We start from the raw sequence: 18094 nt of genomic DNA, 5'->3' as shown, positions 1-18094 counted from the left end.
ATGTGCATCTTCTTTTACCTTCCCCTCAAAAGGTCATTGTAGCACTAGCAATGCAGGCTCCCTCCCAATTGTAGGTCAGGTTGCAACCCACACCTTAAAGTTAAATGGAATATTGTTTCTGCCATATAATGGAGAATTTAATAATGAAGAACATTTCTGTCCTTTAATATACTCTATGGTCAGATGAGCATATTTTATAGAAATAATCAGTAACTGCAAATGAAACCATTTTGACATAATTCTACCAATACACACAATTTATGTTAGTTCAACTGTTCCTTTGTTGGCAATATTACAACATCAAGTGTGTCAGAAGCCTAACACTTTACCTAGTTTCAAGCTGCATTAGCAGAAGCCTGAGGTTCTGAAGTTTATTAGTTAGATTGATGAGTCCATGTGGGTGAGCTTAGTTCCATTTTTTTTAATTTTGAAAAATGTAGTATTTTTCAAACTTGGTAAGGACTCAAGCTCAGTAGCACTCAGAGGTAATTTGGGCCAACAATTGCAAATGCTGTTGAAGAGTCTAGACCAGCAGTTTTCAACCGCTGTGCTGCGAGGCTGCCTCAGGTGTGCCGCAGAGCCAGAGGAGGCAGACAGCAGCCACGCGACCGCTTTGAGCCTCTTGCAACTGCGCACCTAAAAGGAGCAGCCAGCGAAGGCGCTCGTTGCGGCTGCTTTGCATCGCATGCTTTAAGAAGTAGCCAGAAGCGCCCGCTTCCTGCTTGCTCCTGCTGCTGAATGGTAGTTGCCTGTCTGGGCAGCCACAGAAGCCTGGGCAGAGCTCTGGCGGGAATCAGTGCGAGGAAGCCAAGCAGGTACAAAGGGAGTGAAGCAGGAATCTGTCAGGCCACCAACCAGAGGATTGGCTGACTGGAAAGAGTCGAGAGACCTCTTTCCTTGCTACAGTGTGCCTGCAACTCTCCAAAGTGACCCTCCCTGCGTTGCCTACAGTAAGGGCTTTGGACCCCAATCCTAGCCACACTGACCTGGGAGTAAGCCCCATTGAATAGAATGGAGCTTACTTCTGAGTAGACATGCACAGTCTTGAGCTCTTGGTTGCAGTCCCTTGAATATATGAGCAAGTAATTGATACTTCTCTTCTCTCCTGCCCCCCCACACATGCTCCCCCAATCTCATAATCAGTTAACACCTTTCCTATTCTCCTTTCCCTCAATCGTCCCCACCTTCCAAAGTCCAGAATCAGTTGCATTATTTCTCCCGCCCCACACCATTTGAATCCTGCACTTGATTCAATTATTTCTCCTCATGCCTCTCACCACATATTTCTCCAGTATGTGCTCAGTCTGAACTCTCTTTGCCAACACTTTCTGGCACTTTTGATAATAATTTGAACATCCTACTTAAAAAACACTTTTCCTCCTTTCCAAAAATTCCATATACTTCCCTCTCCAAGCTTCTTTTGAATTTCTTTAATTGTCATGTAATGATTTCACTGTATTAATTATATTAATTAAAAATTAATTGCAGTGTAATAAGTAAAAAAACTGGCAATGTGCCTTGTCAATTTCAGAGCCTTGTCAGTGGGGTATGAGCTGAAAAAGGTGGTCTAGACCATAAATGAACTGACTTAAGTTGAACTTTTTCTTTTTGCTACATCTCATATGAGGACCAACAATGTGCTTAACATTTATAAAGCCAAGAGTGCATACTTGGGCTCGCTTAAAAATTATAGCATAATTAGTCTGTTCAGTGATACTATTGTTGGAATAGATTGAAATTCAAATAACCTGTGATACTTTGCAAAAATCCTAGAAACCAGCATGCACTAGGAGATCTACCAGAAAGTGGCTAATAGTTTTGCCCATTTATACTGTAGAAAAAAGCAAGTGAGGCATAAGACAAATAGTTGATAGCTGTTTAAATCCCAGTGATTTTGAATACATTATTCTTCATCAGGGAATCTCTTATAATGTCTTAGTAGGTTAGTGAATCCTCCTGGAGCAAATCACCTGACCCCTGCAGTGGTTGCTGACCAGTATAACCACTTCCAGAGTGCTTTTAGTGTAAAGATGATAGGAATGATTTGTTGTGGCTAACAAGGTTATCTGTGTTAGCCTAACAGCATTTTACAAGCAAATAAATTTAACAATTTGATGGCAACTCTGAGACACATGTCTGAGTGCAAATGGAAACGAGTTGAGTAGAATTTATCAAGGACCACCCAGTAAATAGTTTGTCACGTGCGACAGTTCACTCAACATTACTTTCATTACCATTACCTTCAATTATTTTTGAACCACCGAAGTAATCTTCCTAAATATTGTAGCCAAAGGAGGGCAACAGTTGTGGTTTGCACAAGAACCCATTCTGTGCAGCAGCCTATGAACTTTCTGCTGATGTTGACAGGAACTAAGGTTAGTTGATTGGTTTTTAAAGTCAAGTGAGATGAAGAAAGCAAAAAGCAATAACTAACATTTCTTCATAACTCACAACATCTTGAGTCGCTTTAGCCATTCTACTTTTCTCTCATAACAAGTGTAATGTCATGTCAATTAATACTGTGATCCCCCTTTCTGCAAGGTTGATTCTCACGGGCATGTACATCACTTGATTTCACTACTCTTAGGGCCCTATCCTATCCAACTTTCCAGTGCCAGTGCAGCCGCAATGCAACCTTGAGGTTCATGGACAAACATTCCCTTACTTTTTCCATGACTGCCCAAAGAATGTAGCATATGCCCTGTTACCATGGCTGCATCAGCACTGGAAAGTTGGATAGGATTTGGCAACTCGGAATGTTGAGCGAACTGCCACAATTGAATAGCAGTGTTTCTCAAACTGTGTCAGGACCCACCAGGTGGGTAACAAGCCCATTTCAGGTGGGTCTCCATTCATTTCAATATTTTATTTTCAATAGACATGATGGTAGACCATGATATGTGACTGCATTTGGGGAAATGTTACAGATCTGTACTTTTAACAAGCTACTATGTATAGTTTTATAACAATGATAGTAAATAGGACTTACTCCTAGGTAAGTGTGGGTAGGATTGCAGTCTAGGATTGTAAAATATTTTCCTGCTTGCTGATGTTACTTCTGGTCATGACATCATTTCTGGTGGGTCCTGACAGATTCTCTTCTAACAAGTGGGTCCCGGTGCTAAAAGTTTAAGAACCACTGGAATAGAATATTGGTGACAGTGGGTGCTATTGAAATTCCATCAATGCTGTTAAATCTACAGTGACTCATTCACACATGCAAGTCATCACTGGATTTTGCAGTCATCAAGTGACATCTATATGTGCGAAACTAGTCTACTGTTTATTAACTTGCCTTTCTGGAAGTATGTTTAGTTTCTTCACTTATATGACTTTTTTTTTTCCTCCAGCATGCAAAATATATTGCCTGTGACTGGTCAGAAAGTATCGTTTGAGTTGTGCCCCCTTCCATGTGGTCATGGGATGTGCACCAGAATATCCTGCTTCCTCTTCCCATCTCCTCATTCCCCTTTATAATTGTTGAGTGGGCAGTTCCAAACCTCCCCGTCATGTATATTTAAGATTCTACTTTAAGTATGAACCCATTCCCATGGAGAAGAAAGGTACACTGAGAGGGGAAACTCAGATAGTATAATCTGAACTGGCCCTATATCTGCAGCAGATACAAGCCTATCAGCAACTGTGGTTGCTTCAGTATGTATAGTTAGGAAACTATGTCTAGCCTAGAGCACCACTCTAATCTCCTTGGAAGAAATCAAAATACAGGTGTGTGCCACTTGACAGGGATATGTTCCCCAATCCCTGTTATGCAGTTAGGTTGTTAAGTGAATATTCAACCCAATCTAGTGCTTTTGTTGTGTAAACAGATACTCCCTGCCAGAAACTAGCTGGCTGCAGAGGCCACTGGAGATTGATTGCCTCTTCTTTACATTAAGAGCTTCTTTATTGTGTAAAAAGGCACTCTGCTGCAACTTATGGGAGTCCTTACTATCTTATTAAAAACCTCTTTGTTGTGCTTTGACCACCGTCATATATGTGGTCTGTCATTAAGCAGAAGGTTGTTAAGTGGCACATGCCTGTACAGCCTTAGCACAATCTATGAATTCATGTAAGTGTGTATTCTGCCCTTCTTCCTCTGTGGTGCTCAGAGCGGTTTTAACCTTGCAATAAGCTATTGACCAAGGTTATTCTGTGAGGTAGTGTCTTGCTTTGCTTTGTAGATGGGTTTCATTAGTTGAATGAGGATTTGAACCTGGGTCCTCTACATTCAGTTCCACTGCTAATCACAGGTTCTTCTCTGACAAAAGAACTGTCCATCTCACAATGTACAGTTTTCAAGTGCCCTCGGGTATTAGCGCCATTGCTGACAACCTAACAAGTATTGGTCAGAGCTGCAAACTGCATACTGATAAGTCATAGCTTTACTACTATAATCCATTTTATTCAGGATTGTTTTTGTGTTTAAAGGGTATATTTGGCATTAGGTTTTGCCAGGATTAGGTCCAATTTTGAAATTTCTTCATGTTAAATTTTAAGAGGGATAAAAACCTTATTGATTTTCTAAATGTTAGACAACTTTTTTGTGTGTGCAGAGTGTACACATGCATTCAACATGCTTTCAGTACGGAAATAGCTCTTGTCAATGGATTCTAAACCCATAGTTCTCAAAAGTGCATGTATGTCCTATGTAGTGCCTGGTACTCTGGGGCCAAATAACCCTTTGATGAATAGTGATAGCAGTGATTGTTAGTGTTAGGAATTGATCTGATGAACTGCATGATGGTGAGACTGCCGGAATTTAATGGGTTGAACAAAGCTAGATATGTGAAGATGAGGGTAAAAAGACAGACTTTAATGGATCAGATGCTTGCTCCTTCTTCAGCTTGCAGAAATGTTCTTCTATGTGAGTGAGTTTTGAAGCAATGGTACGTCTTCAGCCCGCAGAGGAATCTCCATTTGTAAGTATTTTCACTCTGTTTTTGTCTGTAGAATACCTACACCAATGCGGATAAGTTACTAGAAGCAGCTGAGCAGCTGGCCCAGACAGGAGAGTGCGACCCTGAAGAGATTTATCAAGCAGCTCATCAGCTGGAAGACCGGATACAGGACTTTGTAAGGCGTGTAGAACAGCGCAAGATCCTGCTGGACATGTCTGTATCTTTTCACACTCATGTTAAAGAGGTAAGCAAACAACAAAGCACAAAATCTGGTGATAGTTCTGGGAGTATGTCTACACTACAGATTAAACTAGTTTCAAAGTGGCTTAAGTTAACGTTCCTAACTAAGGAACCCTGAGACTGTATTTTTTGAAGGGAACACGAATACCTTAACAGCTGGTGCACTCACTCTAGCCAGTTGCTAGAATTCAGGCAGGTGAAAGTTAAGATGGCATTATATTTGTACTGTAGAGATGATACAGTACAAATAATACATTGAAACAACAGCAACAGAATATGAGCTTAGTTTCATTTGGTACAGAAAATATGTTAGTAGGCCCTAATGATATTTGACCAGGGATATCCAACTCTTTTTCATGTAGCAGGCCGAATAGCATTTTTGTGCCTTCTGAGGGCTGAAAGTGACATCATTAAGCAGGACAGGATGATGTTAAGCAGATGATGGCCAGAAATAAGCAACTTTGTTTTCACATAGAAACTCATTAGTTGAAAGGGACAGAAGAGAAAATGTGCAAATCTTGATCATATTTTCAAGATACGGGAGAGTCCAAATATCCTGCTGGGATACCCCAGTGATCACTTGGGCCATCCTTTCAGCATTGCTGCTTCTGCCAAGACATCACTTTGCTGCTCAGTAGCTGAATGGTGCTCTGTAAAGCGACACCTCAGCAAAGGCAGTTCTGTTAAAGGGGCAGATTATCTGATATTTGGGCTCTCCCAGCCCCTTGGCAGCATCTCCCTCACTCACCTTAGTCTGTCCTTCTCTCCCCCCCCCCTTTGCCTTCTGAGGCCTCCTTCCATGTCTCCTTCCCAGAGCCTTGGCAGGAGCTACCTTACTGAAAGGGCGGTATTGGGAGAGCCCAATCACCACGTGGGCCAGATGAAGTGCTTCCAGGGGCCACATCCAGCCGTGAACCTGACGTTTGGCACCCGTGTACTAGACTTATAGGTGGAAGTGTAAATTTTGTTTTACTGTAAATCCAAAGGGATCTTGGTGATGATGGGTGTACTAATTTTGCATTGTAGTAACATTTAAATGGAAAAACCACCCCCCTCTTTTCCCTCCCAGCAGCACAAGAGGCTGCATTGGAAATGTCAAAGAAACCTCTGGCTCTTCAGCATTTTCATAATGTCATGAGCCACAGTTTAAAACCTTCCACAGACTTGATGCAATCTGCATAGCTCATGCATGGTGAGGAGAATGAGTTCAAGCCTATCCTTTCCCCTTCAGAACAAGATTTCAGTTCTCTGCTCTCATGTGCTGGGGATCTTGTAACTTGCGCACATAGGTCTGATCCAAACAATTTCTGCCCTTGCTGACTTCACATAAATCTGTATTCTAGCATGCATATGTCAAAGTACCTATAGCTACACCTTGTCCCTCATGTTATGCAGGCTGTATGTAGATTGCACCGTATCTTCATTGGGTTTAACAATCATTAGAATAGGCCAGTCGATGTGTTCAGAAGATACATTTGCAGTGGCTTTCATTATTATCTGATACATTCTGCTATGCAGGAGATTAATCTTAACTTAATACCTTGCACTGTATTATAAAACTCCAGTCAGTTGTGTTTTTAGTAATGCTAATCATGAGGTTATGATAATGATAAAAACATACTTCTATTTTTCCAGGAACAAAATCATTGTTCATGCACCTTCTGTATCACTGAATAGCAAATTAGACCATTTTCAAAATTAAAAATGCTTCCCAATGGCACTTTAAACTACTTTATTTTGCCTTGTTATTCAGCAACTTCCTGTCTGTCGTGTTCACACCCTGCTATTGAGGCAATGCAGGAATGGCAAGTTTGGCTCCAAATCAGAACTGCTTTTATTTTCTCTGTATAATGTTACTGGATTTGTTTGTATCAGAAAGGAAGGTCTGAATGAAAGATAACTTTAACTTACGATTAGCATTCTCCATGTGGGGGGGGGGGTGCTCAGCTATTTGATCAATAGCAAATGTTGAGCTGAATTTGGTAGGCAAGGCTAGAATACACCAGAATGTCAGTCATTCCTCATCCCTCAGTAGAAATACAACAAAGAATGAGGGTGTGTTTGTGTCTCATAACTGAAAGGTGCCTATGATTTTGTCCCCAAAATTCAGCCACTTACATAACTTTTTGATCTGTGGCTCCTCTCTTAGAAGATTCTACTGTAAGTTAGAAATACACTGGATAATCGAATCTGTGGGGAGGGTCTTAATGACCTCCTGGACATGACTGGGCCTTAGAAGGCCTCCAGAAGGTACTTCTGGGTTTTCAACAAGAATCGGAAGTACATTCAGGACTCCTCCAGGAGGACTTCTGAGGCCCATGGAGACGATCACAGCCTCCCGGAGCCTCAGAACACCTTCCAGTGACATCCAGGAGGTCCTTGAGGTCTTCCACATGCAGTGGTGACCCCTGAATTGAGTAAAATCCATGAGTGCCAAACCCATAGGTAAAAAGGGCCCTGTGTGCTTTGTACAAAAAAGCCTGAGTTGCAGAGAATGATGCTGGAACAATACAGTGGAGACTCTATTTTTGAAAATATAAATACCAGCAGTTGCTGGAATCTCTCTCCATACCTGCTCTGTTACAGCTTGTAACTGTGCTATCCGTTGGAGTTATGTAAGGGATTCATTTGAGACACACACACGTGTGCATAGATAGAGGGAGTCCAAGACATAATTTGTTCTTGATCTTTGAAAGTACAGTCATGTGCCATTTGAACTCCACAGTTCCCCTTGCCTCTGGAGGGTTGCCTGAGTCTCCCTGAGGCAGCGCATGTCTACGAGGCTCAGACTGATTTCCGGTTTCATGGAGAAAGCCAGAAATTGTGCAAAAGATGGGATTTCCCTCAATCTGAACCTTGCAGAGGCAGTGCTTGGACGTCCGCTGCCTCTGGGAAGCTCAGACAACCTTCCAGATGCAAGGGGAGTGGAGCTCCCCTCACTTTCAGAGGGTTGGGGTGTGTACCCCCAATGACCATGTGACCACATGTGGCCGTCACTTATGCGATCCCAGCGTTAACCGGAACGTCGCTAAGGGGTGCACATCTGTAGTTGCAGCTAATTGTCATGAAGGTATTGAAAGAGAGAATTGTATCCATCCATGAAAAGTGCCAACCCCGTTTAATAATGCCATTGAGAAAGGTCTTGAGAAATGAAACTATGCACTACTTGGGTAGATTTTAAAAGTAAAAACTAAAAAAAAAAAAAAGAATAGGAGGAGAAGCTTTGATGGAGGATACAGTTAGATGTGACTCATGAAATTTGGGAAGTCATCACAGATGTATTGGAATAGTGCCTAGGTTTACCCAGATGCTACTCAACACAGAGAAATGTTCTCCCTCTCTCGGTCCCTCTCTCCATGTCTTGCTCCTCTTTCCCCCACTCCCTGCCCAATTTCCAAATCTTTTCCTCAATGATGACACCATTCCTTGTTGTTTTAAGGGAACATTGTATCTACTGTAGATACTCACGTATAGTATGTGAAATTTTTGCCAAGTAATCAAGCTCCAATTCTCACTTCGCCTGATTTCCTGGTCAATCAGAAGGCAGAGCCTTTCAACTCTGAACAGTTTCCTTTCTCAAGCGGCAGGCAGGCGCCAAGTTTCTCAAGCAGCAGGCAGGCACCAGGCAGGCAGGGCAGAGATAGTTTCTATCTGGGAAATTCCAGCCAAAGTTAACCTTTTAATCTCCTTCCTTCTGCTGCAACCTGTTTCTGCTTGGCAAATGCTTGCAAAGCAGGTCTGTTTTTTGGAACACCAGGATGGGATCCTCCTTCCCAGGCTACAATTCAGTGCACCATTACTTAAGAATAACACCCATGGAAGCAGTGGGTCTACTTCTGAGTAAAAAGGGTTGCAAATATATGCAGCTGCATCCTCTGCTGTGAATTGAATTGCACACTCCCAGTTATGTGTTATATGCTGTATGTAGAGCTTCTGGTTTAACACACTAGACACCTTAAAGGTGGATTTGATTCATGGTTCAACCTTTTTCACTGGCATATCCCTTGGCAGCCCATTTCCATAAATTGTACCCTTCCTATTAGCAAAATGTTTGTAATTAGTAAGACAAGCCCTCATCTCCTCCATGTGAAAGCCCAAACTTCATGTATTCATCACATATTTTCTCTTTTCATCTGTTTGAAGAACAGAAGACTCTGCCTTTGCACTGTTTTGCACCAGAAGTATGCTGAGAAATTCTGGGTGATTGATCACTTTCCATATTATGTTTTAGCTTTTTTACTGTGCTGGTTTTCAATCACTGGTGCATACATGAATTGATGACCAAAAACTAGCTATTGGTGGGCCTTTCACAGCCAACTAGCTACCTCCCTTCCAGGCCGTGCATTCTGGAGCATGGCCTGCCCTTTTCTGCCATTATTCCATTCTTTTTCAAGTACCCCTAAAGGTCCTGTTGAGTGTCCCTGGGAGTACATGAATACCAGGTTGGGAACCACTGGTATGTTGTTTATAGTGCACTTACTCTGATAGTGTTTACAAAAAGGTGCTGAAGACCAGAATTTAAAAAAGAATAAAAATGTATCTTATGATCTTTTATTATGTTTTTAATCAATTAGAGACTACAGTTCTTAGGTAACAATTAGTGGTAGGTTATTTTACAGGATCTGGCCTTGGGTAAAATCAGACAAAACTATAGTCAGATACCCCCCTAAGTTTAACCCCCAACTTATCCAAGGGTCATGGAAAATTCCATGATTGTTGCTCAAAACTTGCCCTCGACTTATCTGTGGGATCGACTTATAGACTGGTATCTGTGGTGACTTGCAGATGGGAGAAAAATAACTGAGGATAAATACAGTAATTCTACAATGACAGTGTTTTTTGTAACCTGTCAGAGAGCCAGTGTGATGTAGTATATTGGACTTGAACTGAGGAAACCTGGTTCGAATCCTGGCTTAGCTACAAAACTCACAGAGTGCTCTGGGACCAGTCTTGGTGTGTCTGAGCATTCTGCAAGACTAATTGTTAAGATGTGGGTGAGATCATCAAGCTTACAGCTGAACAAGATGAGAAGGAAGGAGACTTGTTTACAGCAACAGTTGCTTAGTTGGGAATCTCAGTGTAAGAATTAGTGACAATCTTTAGGCCATTGTCCAGGGAGAAGCTTATCACCGTGCATGAGTTAATGCATAGTTGGGTTTTTTGTTCAGAGGTGCTTTGAATAATGTCTGCATATGTCTGCAATCATAACTCTTCAACTGACAGCCATACGTATGTGCATTTCAATGATTCCTTTTCCTCTGATGGGAAAAGCAAGAATAAGGGCCAGCCCAGGTGTTTGTGTAGCAGTGCCAAAGTGCAGGGAACAAATCAACTCAACCAGATTCTTCAGTGATGTGTGGGGATGCACATGAGTAGGATTGGCCCATGAGGGATAGCATTTGAACGTTTTTGCATGGCACTTAACATACCACACTCCTCAGTGGCTTGTGAAATTAGTGTCCAAGTTTTTCAGGTTGCTTGTACTTAGAGAATCGTGTTGACTATTTTCACTATCTTGACTTCAGTAGAAGTGTGTGTGTCCGTTCATTTTTTAAAAGAAAAAGGCTAGGTTGGCGAATAAACATAAGGGTTAGTTGAGTAATGCCCATACGCATAAAAGGGGGCAGTAGCCAAACCAGCAACAGAAGAGAGAAGGTGAGCTTTCAAGAAGCTGCAGAAAAATAAAAGGTAATAAAAATGTCCAGTGCATTTCAGTGAATGCCTTCTTCTCAGTCACAGACAAAATGTGCTCCCACAGTGTGGATTCCCAGAGGTTGGGACCATTCCTGGCAAGTCCGCAGACCAGATAGGTTGGGACTGTTGTAATCCATATTGCAGAAGAGAATGTTTGTGCCCCAGAAGAAAGCGTTTGCCACAACATTTTAGGTCTAAAGAGACCAGTTTACTTTTCAGTACCATCTTGAAGTTTGCTTTGTCGTCCTTCTGCCAGGAGTACCTGGCAGTTTTCACAAGTCTGAGTATTTGTACTCTCGAGAAGAGAAACATTGCTACAAAAACAAATGCAAGTGTATCATTTGTTTACCTTGCCTCATGAGTGGGGGGATATAAGTCAGATAGTTATTAGCACTGAGTTCAGGGTGGGTGAAAGAGAATTCTTCACATGGTGTAATTAATCAGTGGAGTTCTTTGCCACAGGATGTAATGACAGCCACTAGTTTATGTGGCTTTTCAAATGATATAAATGGATGAAGAATAGTTCTATCAACAGCATTAGATCAATAGAACCTCCATTTTCTGAGGAAAGCTATCTCTGAACAGATGCTGGGGGCCAGCAACTGGGGAAGGCAATCAAGTTCATGTTTTGAGTGCAGATTATCTGGTGGCACCTGCTGGCCATCCTTTTGTGAGTAGAATGCTTGGCTCAATGGAATTTTGATCTCACCCAGGAGGATGCTGCATTCCTTTTAGGCCATGGACACACAGCGATTATTTTTCACATGGCTGCTTGCTTAGGCACTGTGTGGAGAGTGTCACCAGAGAAGAGCAAGGACTGAGTGTTAGAACTTGGATTTTGTGTAAACCCACAGGTGGATTCCTCTGTATTGAAAGGATCTCAAATGGCAGGGATGGGTTAAAAACAAAAACAAAAAACCCTCAATCATGAACAGCTGCTAAGAGTTGAGTTTGGCTCACCCATCCTTTGTACAGCAAGTAGATGAAGCATTAAATTCTACCTTGGCTGATGACAATATTGTACCATGGAGATGTGTGTCTGTACTTTCACAGTGTGTTTCCTGTACTGAAGAGAACAGAATGAGCCAAACGTTATCAAAAGAAATAGGTTTATGCCTCACAGAGCTTCTAAATACTTGTTTAATAATTCAACACAAACAATATGTAAGAGTAGAGTCTCCAAATGTTATGTGTAAACCTGTTTTTTTCCTCAGTACAGAGCTGAACCAATGGAGCACTATGCTTTGGAATAGGAGAACCTGTCCACCTCTGGTCCAGTTCAGACAATCCAACAAACCATGGTTTGTTGGATTGTGCTAGACACTGTGAATGTAGAAGCTCCCCCACTTCCCTTGTGTTCCCAGCTTTGAGGAAGGAATCTGTATTAGGCTGCAATCCTAACCAATTTTCCAGAACTGCCGTAAGGGCAATGCAACTCTGAGGTTAGTGAACAAACTTACCTACTTACCCTACCTTGAGGAGGCTTCAGTGACTGCCCCCCAACTGCAGGATGCCCCACTGGCACAGCTGTGCCAGTGCTGGAAAGTTGGTCAGGATTGTGCCCTTAGTCAACCTACAACTCCATGTATTATGTGGAACTGGGAAGTGTACTTAGCTTCATTTTAAGAAATCAAGGTATGAAAGTGGGATCCTATAGTTAAGGCTGTTTTTTTTTATCTTCGCTTCCACCACCACCCCCCATCCCAACCCAGTGCATTGCATCCTACATCGTTGCTTCATTGAAGTGGCTTCTGAAGTATATTGCATTAATACTCAAAAGTAGATACTATAAGTGATTGTAAGGCTTGTAGCTCAACAATGGATTTACATGCCTGGCATGAATAAGATCACACGCGTAGTTCCTGACATCTCTAGTTAAGGAAGTCAGGTTATAACCCTGGAAAAGACCTTTGCTTAATACCCTGGGGAACAATTGGAGTATGTGATAGTGAATTTGGATAGACCAGTGGTCTGGCTCTGTTTAAAGCAGCTTCATGTTCATAATATTTTTTCTTGATACAGTTTTAGGAGGATACTCATATCTCCTCCAGACTGGAACTAGTGCATATTTAAATAGAGGGAGTTAATGACCTTTGCAGTCATTTGTGCATTTGTTTGTGTATCTTCTGAGATGCTCTCTCCCTCCTGAAGTGGAATTCTAAGAGGCCTTCTTTTCCTAGAAACAGTCAGAGCTGTAGTGGAGACTCTGAACCTAATTGAGTGTCAGCTAATGAGCATAATGAGTGGCAGCTAGTGAGCAGGAACAATATAGGAAAAATCATAACATTTCAGTTATGTAGTCCTTCAGAGTGCTTAACAAACTCTGGAGTTTAGTCATAAGAATGCTAGGTCTCTTTTGTCCAGCATTCTGCTTCTCATAGTGGCCAGGCAAATGCCTATGAGAAACCTCCAACCAGGGTGTGAAGGCCACAATGCCTCCTGCTCTTACTCCCCAGCAAATGGACTTCAGTGGCATAGTACCTCACAATGAACATTCTGTTTAGTCATCATGGCTCAGGTTCTGTGTTCTTAAAACAGCATGAGGAGGTGGGCCAGTCTTACCCTCCTGTGGCAAACAGAGGAAAGCAGTGGCTTGTCTAAGGTAATTTCTAACTATTTTGAACTGGAGACTTCTTGACTCTTACTGTTAGTTGTTGTAACAAGGTGCAGGAAATGTGAAAATTCAGGTCTCAAGCTCCATTGCAAACACATTGGGTGACTTTAGGAAACCAATATCACTGAGCCTCAGTCCCCCCAGTATGTGATATGTGGTGCTATATGAACGCTAAGTGGTGGTGTTGTCTCTGTTTTCATTTCAGAGAAGCAGATAATGTGTCATCTATTTTCACTCTTAAAAAATACAAAAGAAGAAAAAGCTAAACGACTTGCATAGTCTTTGTTCCTTAATCAGTCGAAGTGCTTGATCGTAGTCCTGCTTTCTCTCACAGCTCTGGACGTGGTTGGAGGAGCTGCAGAAGGAACTGCTGGATGATGTCTATGCAGAGTCTGTGGAGGCTGTGCAGGAGCTGATCAAAAGGTTTGGTCAGCAGCAGCAGACTACTCTGCAGGTTACAGTGAATGTCATCAAGGAAGGAGAGGATCTGATACAGCAGCTAAGGTGAGATGTGACTTCCTCTGAAAATGGCAGCTGCCTGTCAAGGTCTTTGCCTTCCCCTTCCATAATGCATAGTACATCTTACTCCCATGTCCTGACATTCTTACCTTACAGGTTTCCCTGCCTGTATTCTACATCAGTGGCTGCTGGTGGTGGAGGTGGGGGAACCTACATAATTTTCCTTCCTGTTATGGGGGAAGCAAACTTACATCCATCTCCCATTTTTAGTGGCAGAGTCATAATTCTTGTAACTGTAATTCCATTCTTGCTAGAGAGGAATGTAGTTTTTTTTTTTTTTTCTCAAAAGTAGGATTCATTTGTGGTAAGTTAGGACTTATACCTTGATAGCTTTGGGAAATGTGAAAGAGCATCACTTCTGATTTGTACAGATAACGTGACTTAATGCAGTTAAGTTTGAAAATGTGTGTGTGTTCTGTGTGAAACTTACCAGAGGTTCTTCAGTGATAAGATTGGTAATGGCAGATATGCTTTCCTTAAAGACATTTTGCCCCCTGCTGTCACATTTCCTGTGAAATATGAAATTTCTAGAGTGTTGGGTGGATTTGAGGTTCCCGTCTCAATCCATACAGAACTTACAATGAGACCTGACAGAGCTGGTCAGCATTACATGGAAACAGTTTGCTTCTTAGAATAGCATTTCTGAAACTGTGTGTTGCAACCCACCAGTGGGTCGTGACCCAACTTTTGGTGGGTCACAGGCTCGTCAAGGCCAGGAAGCTACAGAACAAAATGTCACATGACATGGAAGTTGCTTCCGGGGCATGCCTGTGTGGTTCCCATGTTGCACCATGGCACAACACAGCCAATGATGCAGGGAGAGCACAGGCACACCCCAGAATCAACTTCCAGATTGCGTGCCTGTTTGTTCTGCAGCTTCCTGGCCTTCCTTGGTCGGCCCTGGAACCACTGCAGATGATGAAGTGGGTTGCCAGGGAAAGATGTTTGGGAATCCCTGCCGTAGAGCACGCAACAGCATCGTCTGCAGCATGCTGTAGTTGAATGATATAGACTTCCCAGCAGACAAATGTGTGACCATCACTGGTGTAAAACTAAGTAAAACTGACCTATTCCACTTCAACTCCTACAGCACATGGGCACTAGAGACTGCTGGGTGCACACATGCTTCCATTTAAATCCTGTCTTCTAATTTGTGTATTTGCTGTTTTTTGTTTGTTTCCTTTTTAATAGGGATTCTGCCATCTCCAGTAACAAGACCCCCCATAACAGCTCCATCAACCACATAGAAACGGTCCTTCAGCAGCTGGATGAGGCTCAGTCACAGATGGAGGAGCTTTTTCAAGAGCGCAAAATAAAACTGGAGCTCTTCTTACAGCTGCGGATATTTGAGAGAGATGCCATTGATGTGAGTCTGTGGTTCATACATCAATGTGTGTGTTTCGTTTCTTTCCCACCTTAGGGGTGGGCTGAAATAAAAAGTGGGACTTTCACTTGAAAAGATACAATGAATCTGTTAGTTCTTTTCCCTGGTAGATTTGATTTCCCTTAATCCTATAAAGTGAGATGGAGATTATAATCTCAGTGCTAATGTGGATCGCTATGACCCCAGAAAAATTCAGTATATTTTGCTGCCAAACAGGCTGAATTTGCTGCTATCTCCTACCTGTTGAACAGGTATACTGTGTAAATTAATGCTTGTGAAGGATTTGTAGTGAGAAAAGCACAACATAAGCAGACCTCTCAGGTTGTAGTGATACTGCATCCAATCTTTTCCCTTTTTTTGCTCCAGTCTCCTAACTTTCAATATCTTAAGGTCTAGAGCAGTGTTTCTCAATGTTTGTCTTCCACCATACCACTTCATATGGTCTACTTATTCAGAGTACCTCTGGAATTAACTGGCGATGACATCATTGCCAGTTACTTGTGGGTTGGGAGACCAGATGCGACATGACAGGCACCAGCAAAAGGCTCAGGATGAGCAGGAGGGCTTTTTGAGAGCAGAAAGGCATGCTTTGGAGCTCTGCCCACTGAGCCGAGCCTCCTACCACTGCTTGTGGTGTCGCGTTCCTCGCTGCCAAGTGGCGGGTGCCCACGGATCCTGCAAGTACCACCAGACACCACCTCAGGTACCACTGGTGGTATCCATACCACTGACTGAGAAACACTTGTCTAGAGTACTTCTAAGGTCCTGGACAATATTGGTGAGGAAGTTTGTTTTAAATTACAAGTGCAGAGGCTTTGTTGCTATATAAGCCTACAGAACCAGCCTGAAGCTTTTGACAGGGACTTGTGCCTGGAACAACATATCTCTGACCATGCACTCGCAACCTTTTCCATAGAATCCATTTGAAAACCTCAGCTTTGTTCATGCAACTATTATGGCTGCCACATCCCTCCAATATCACCCATCCACTCTACTCCCTGGCCATGAATTCAAAACCTAAACCCTTTCTTGAGTACTCGATGTTAAACATATACAGATACATCTCCAGGTTACGGAAATTGATTGGCGGGGTCCTTAGAGGCCCTTTCAGTTTGTGAACAGATTCCTTGAGCTAGGTTGTTTATATAGATGTGATGGCCAGGAAGATTCCATTAATTGCCCCTGTTCCACCAGGTTTCTAGTATGTCTTTCCACTGACTTCCCTCTGTTCAAGTACCATGTATTCTAATTCCCCCCTGAGGTCCCCTGGTTCTAGAATTCACAGAACAGTGCTGTATAATATCCCTCTTTCAGCATGTGTAACTTTTCTCATGAAACTTCAGTGTCACTGGCTCTCATCTGTGTGCTTGTTCACTTTTGTCCTTTTATTATTTTTAAGATGATTCATTTAGAACATTGTCTCTAAGAGATGAATTGTCCAAAGAGAGGTACATTGGCACCTGTTCCTTCAGAAGTCAATTTAAAGGATTTTCTACAGTCTTTTTGGTTTTAGTTTTAAGTACAAGCTGTTTGTGTTGAGTTTGTAAAGTTCATGCAGCTTCAAACACCTGTGTACCCCTAATAAAAAATGAGACAAAGCTGTTTGGGTTAACAGGCCACAGCCTGTCATATTAATCTATGTGAATGTGTAGATGTATCCTGCAGCTTGTCCTACCTGCAGACCTCAGGTCCAGGTTCCTACCTTGGGTCCCTTCTGAAGAAGTATTTTCTACTTCTCATGTGGACACCCTACTTAGACTTTCATTCTCCACAACATCACAGAAGTAGTAAGCATGGAAGTGCAGTCTCTCCACAGATGTACTCAAAGGTGTCATTTGGTTTCTTGGTCTTGCTCTCCTTTAGGCGAGTCACCAAAGTCTTTAGAGTACACTTTGTACGAGTGTACTCTCATATTAGACAGTGTTTTCTTTTAATTGCCTCATCTAAGGCATATTTTTTTTTCTCTCTCTCTCTGGCAATACTGTCCTTAGTTATATGCTGAAAGTTGTTTGTTTCCCTTTGTTTATTTTAGATCATTTCAGACCTTGAATCCTGGAATGATGAGCTCTCTCAACAGATGAATGATTTTGACACGGAAGATCTCACAATCGCTGAACAAAGGCTTCAGCACCATGCAGACAAAGCCCTCACCATGAATAACCTGACCTTCGATGTCATCCACCAAGGGCAAGATCTCCTCCAGTATGTCAATGAAGTGCAGGCCTCGGGTAAGATGGATTTGTTGCTACCTTAACCAGGTTAATGGATTTATAGAGATTATCCAAACTGACTCGCAATTATCTGGGGCAGCACAGGTTCTTAAACTTGCTATATTACTGAAGACATTAGAATACGTCAGTCATTGCTCTTGGGGGGGAGATATCTACCTTTTGTAATATAATATATTTTATTGTGTGGGATGTTGTTAAATATTCTAGCTTTAAAATAGCCATGCTGAGGGGTTTTCATTTGGGCTGTTGAGACCACCAAGCTGTCCTGCATACTTTTAAAAAGAAACTTGATTAAGTGGCAGAAATTCTAGATGAGATAAAACATCTGTTCAAAAGAATCCTCTTGAAAACTGAAATAACAGTGGATTCAAAGAGCTCCCTTAGGTGAACCCCAAAGGTTGGCTCATTCTCTTCTGTGGCGTTTTGAATAGCATACCCTACTCCACCATCCCCCCAGTGCCAGAATTGGAGAACTGGATTCTACAACCTGTATAAATAACTAACCTGTATAAAA

General features: G+C 42.2%; 1 protein-coding gene across 5 annotated transcripts in view; it reads left to right on the top strand.

The window, feature by feature from the left end:
* TRIO (trio Rho guanine nucleotide exchange factor) overlaps window positions 1–18094 on the top strand; it is a 272849-nt gene that overhangs the window by 126239 nt on the left and 128516 nt on the right. For all 5 annotated transcript variants that reach the window (XM_066626080.1, XM_066626079.1, XM_066626081.1 and 2 more), the window contains 4 exons: window positions 4951–5142; window positions 13781–13950; window positions 15157–15331; window positions 17382–17577. In XM_066626080.1, the coding sequence (XP_066482177.1) occupies window positions 4951–5142; window positions 13781–13950; window positions 15157–15331; window positions 17382–17577 (733 nt within the window). The remainder of the gene's footprint in view (window positions 1–4950; window positions 5143–13780; window positions 13951–15156; window positions 15332–17381; window positions 17578–18094) is intronic.

The sequence above is a fragment of the Tiliqua scincoides genome, chromosome 4 (assembly GCF_035046505.1).
Source record: "Tiliqua scincoides isolate rTilSci1 chromosome 4, rTilSci1.hap2, whole genome shotgun sequence".
Classification (NCBI taxonomy): domain Eukaryota; kingdom Metazoa; phylum Chordata; class Lepidosauria; order Squamata; family Scincidae; genus Tiliqua; species Tiliqua scincoides.
Note: the sequence above shows the minus strand (reverse complement) of the source record. Positions and strands in the feature narration are given on the sequence as shown.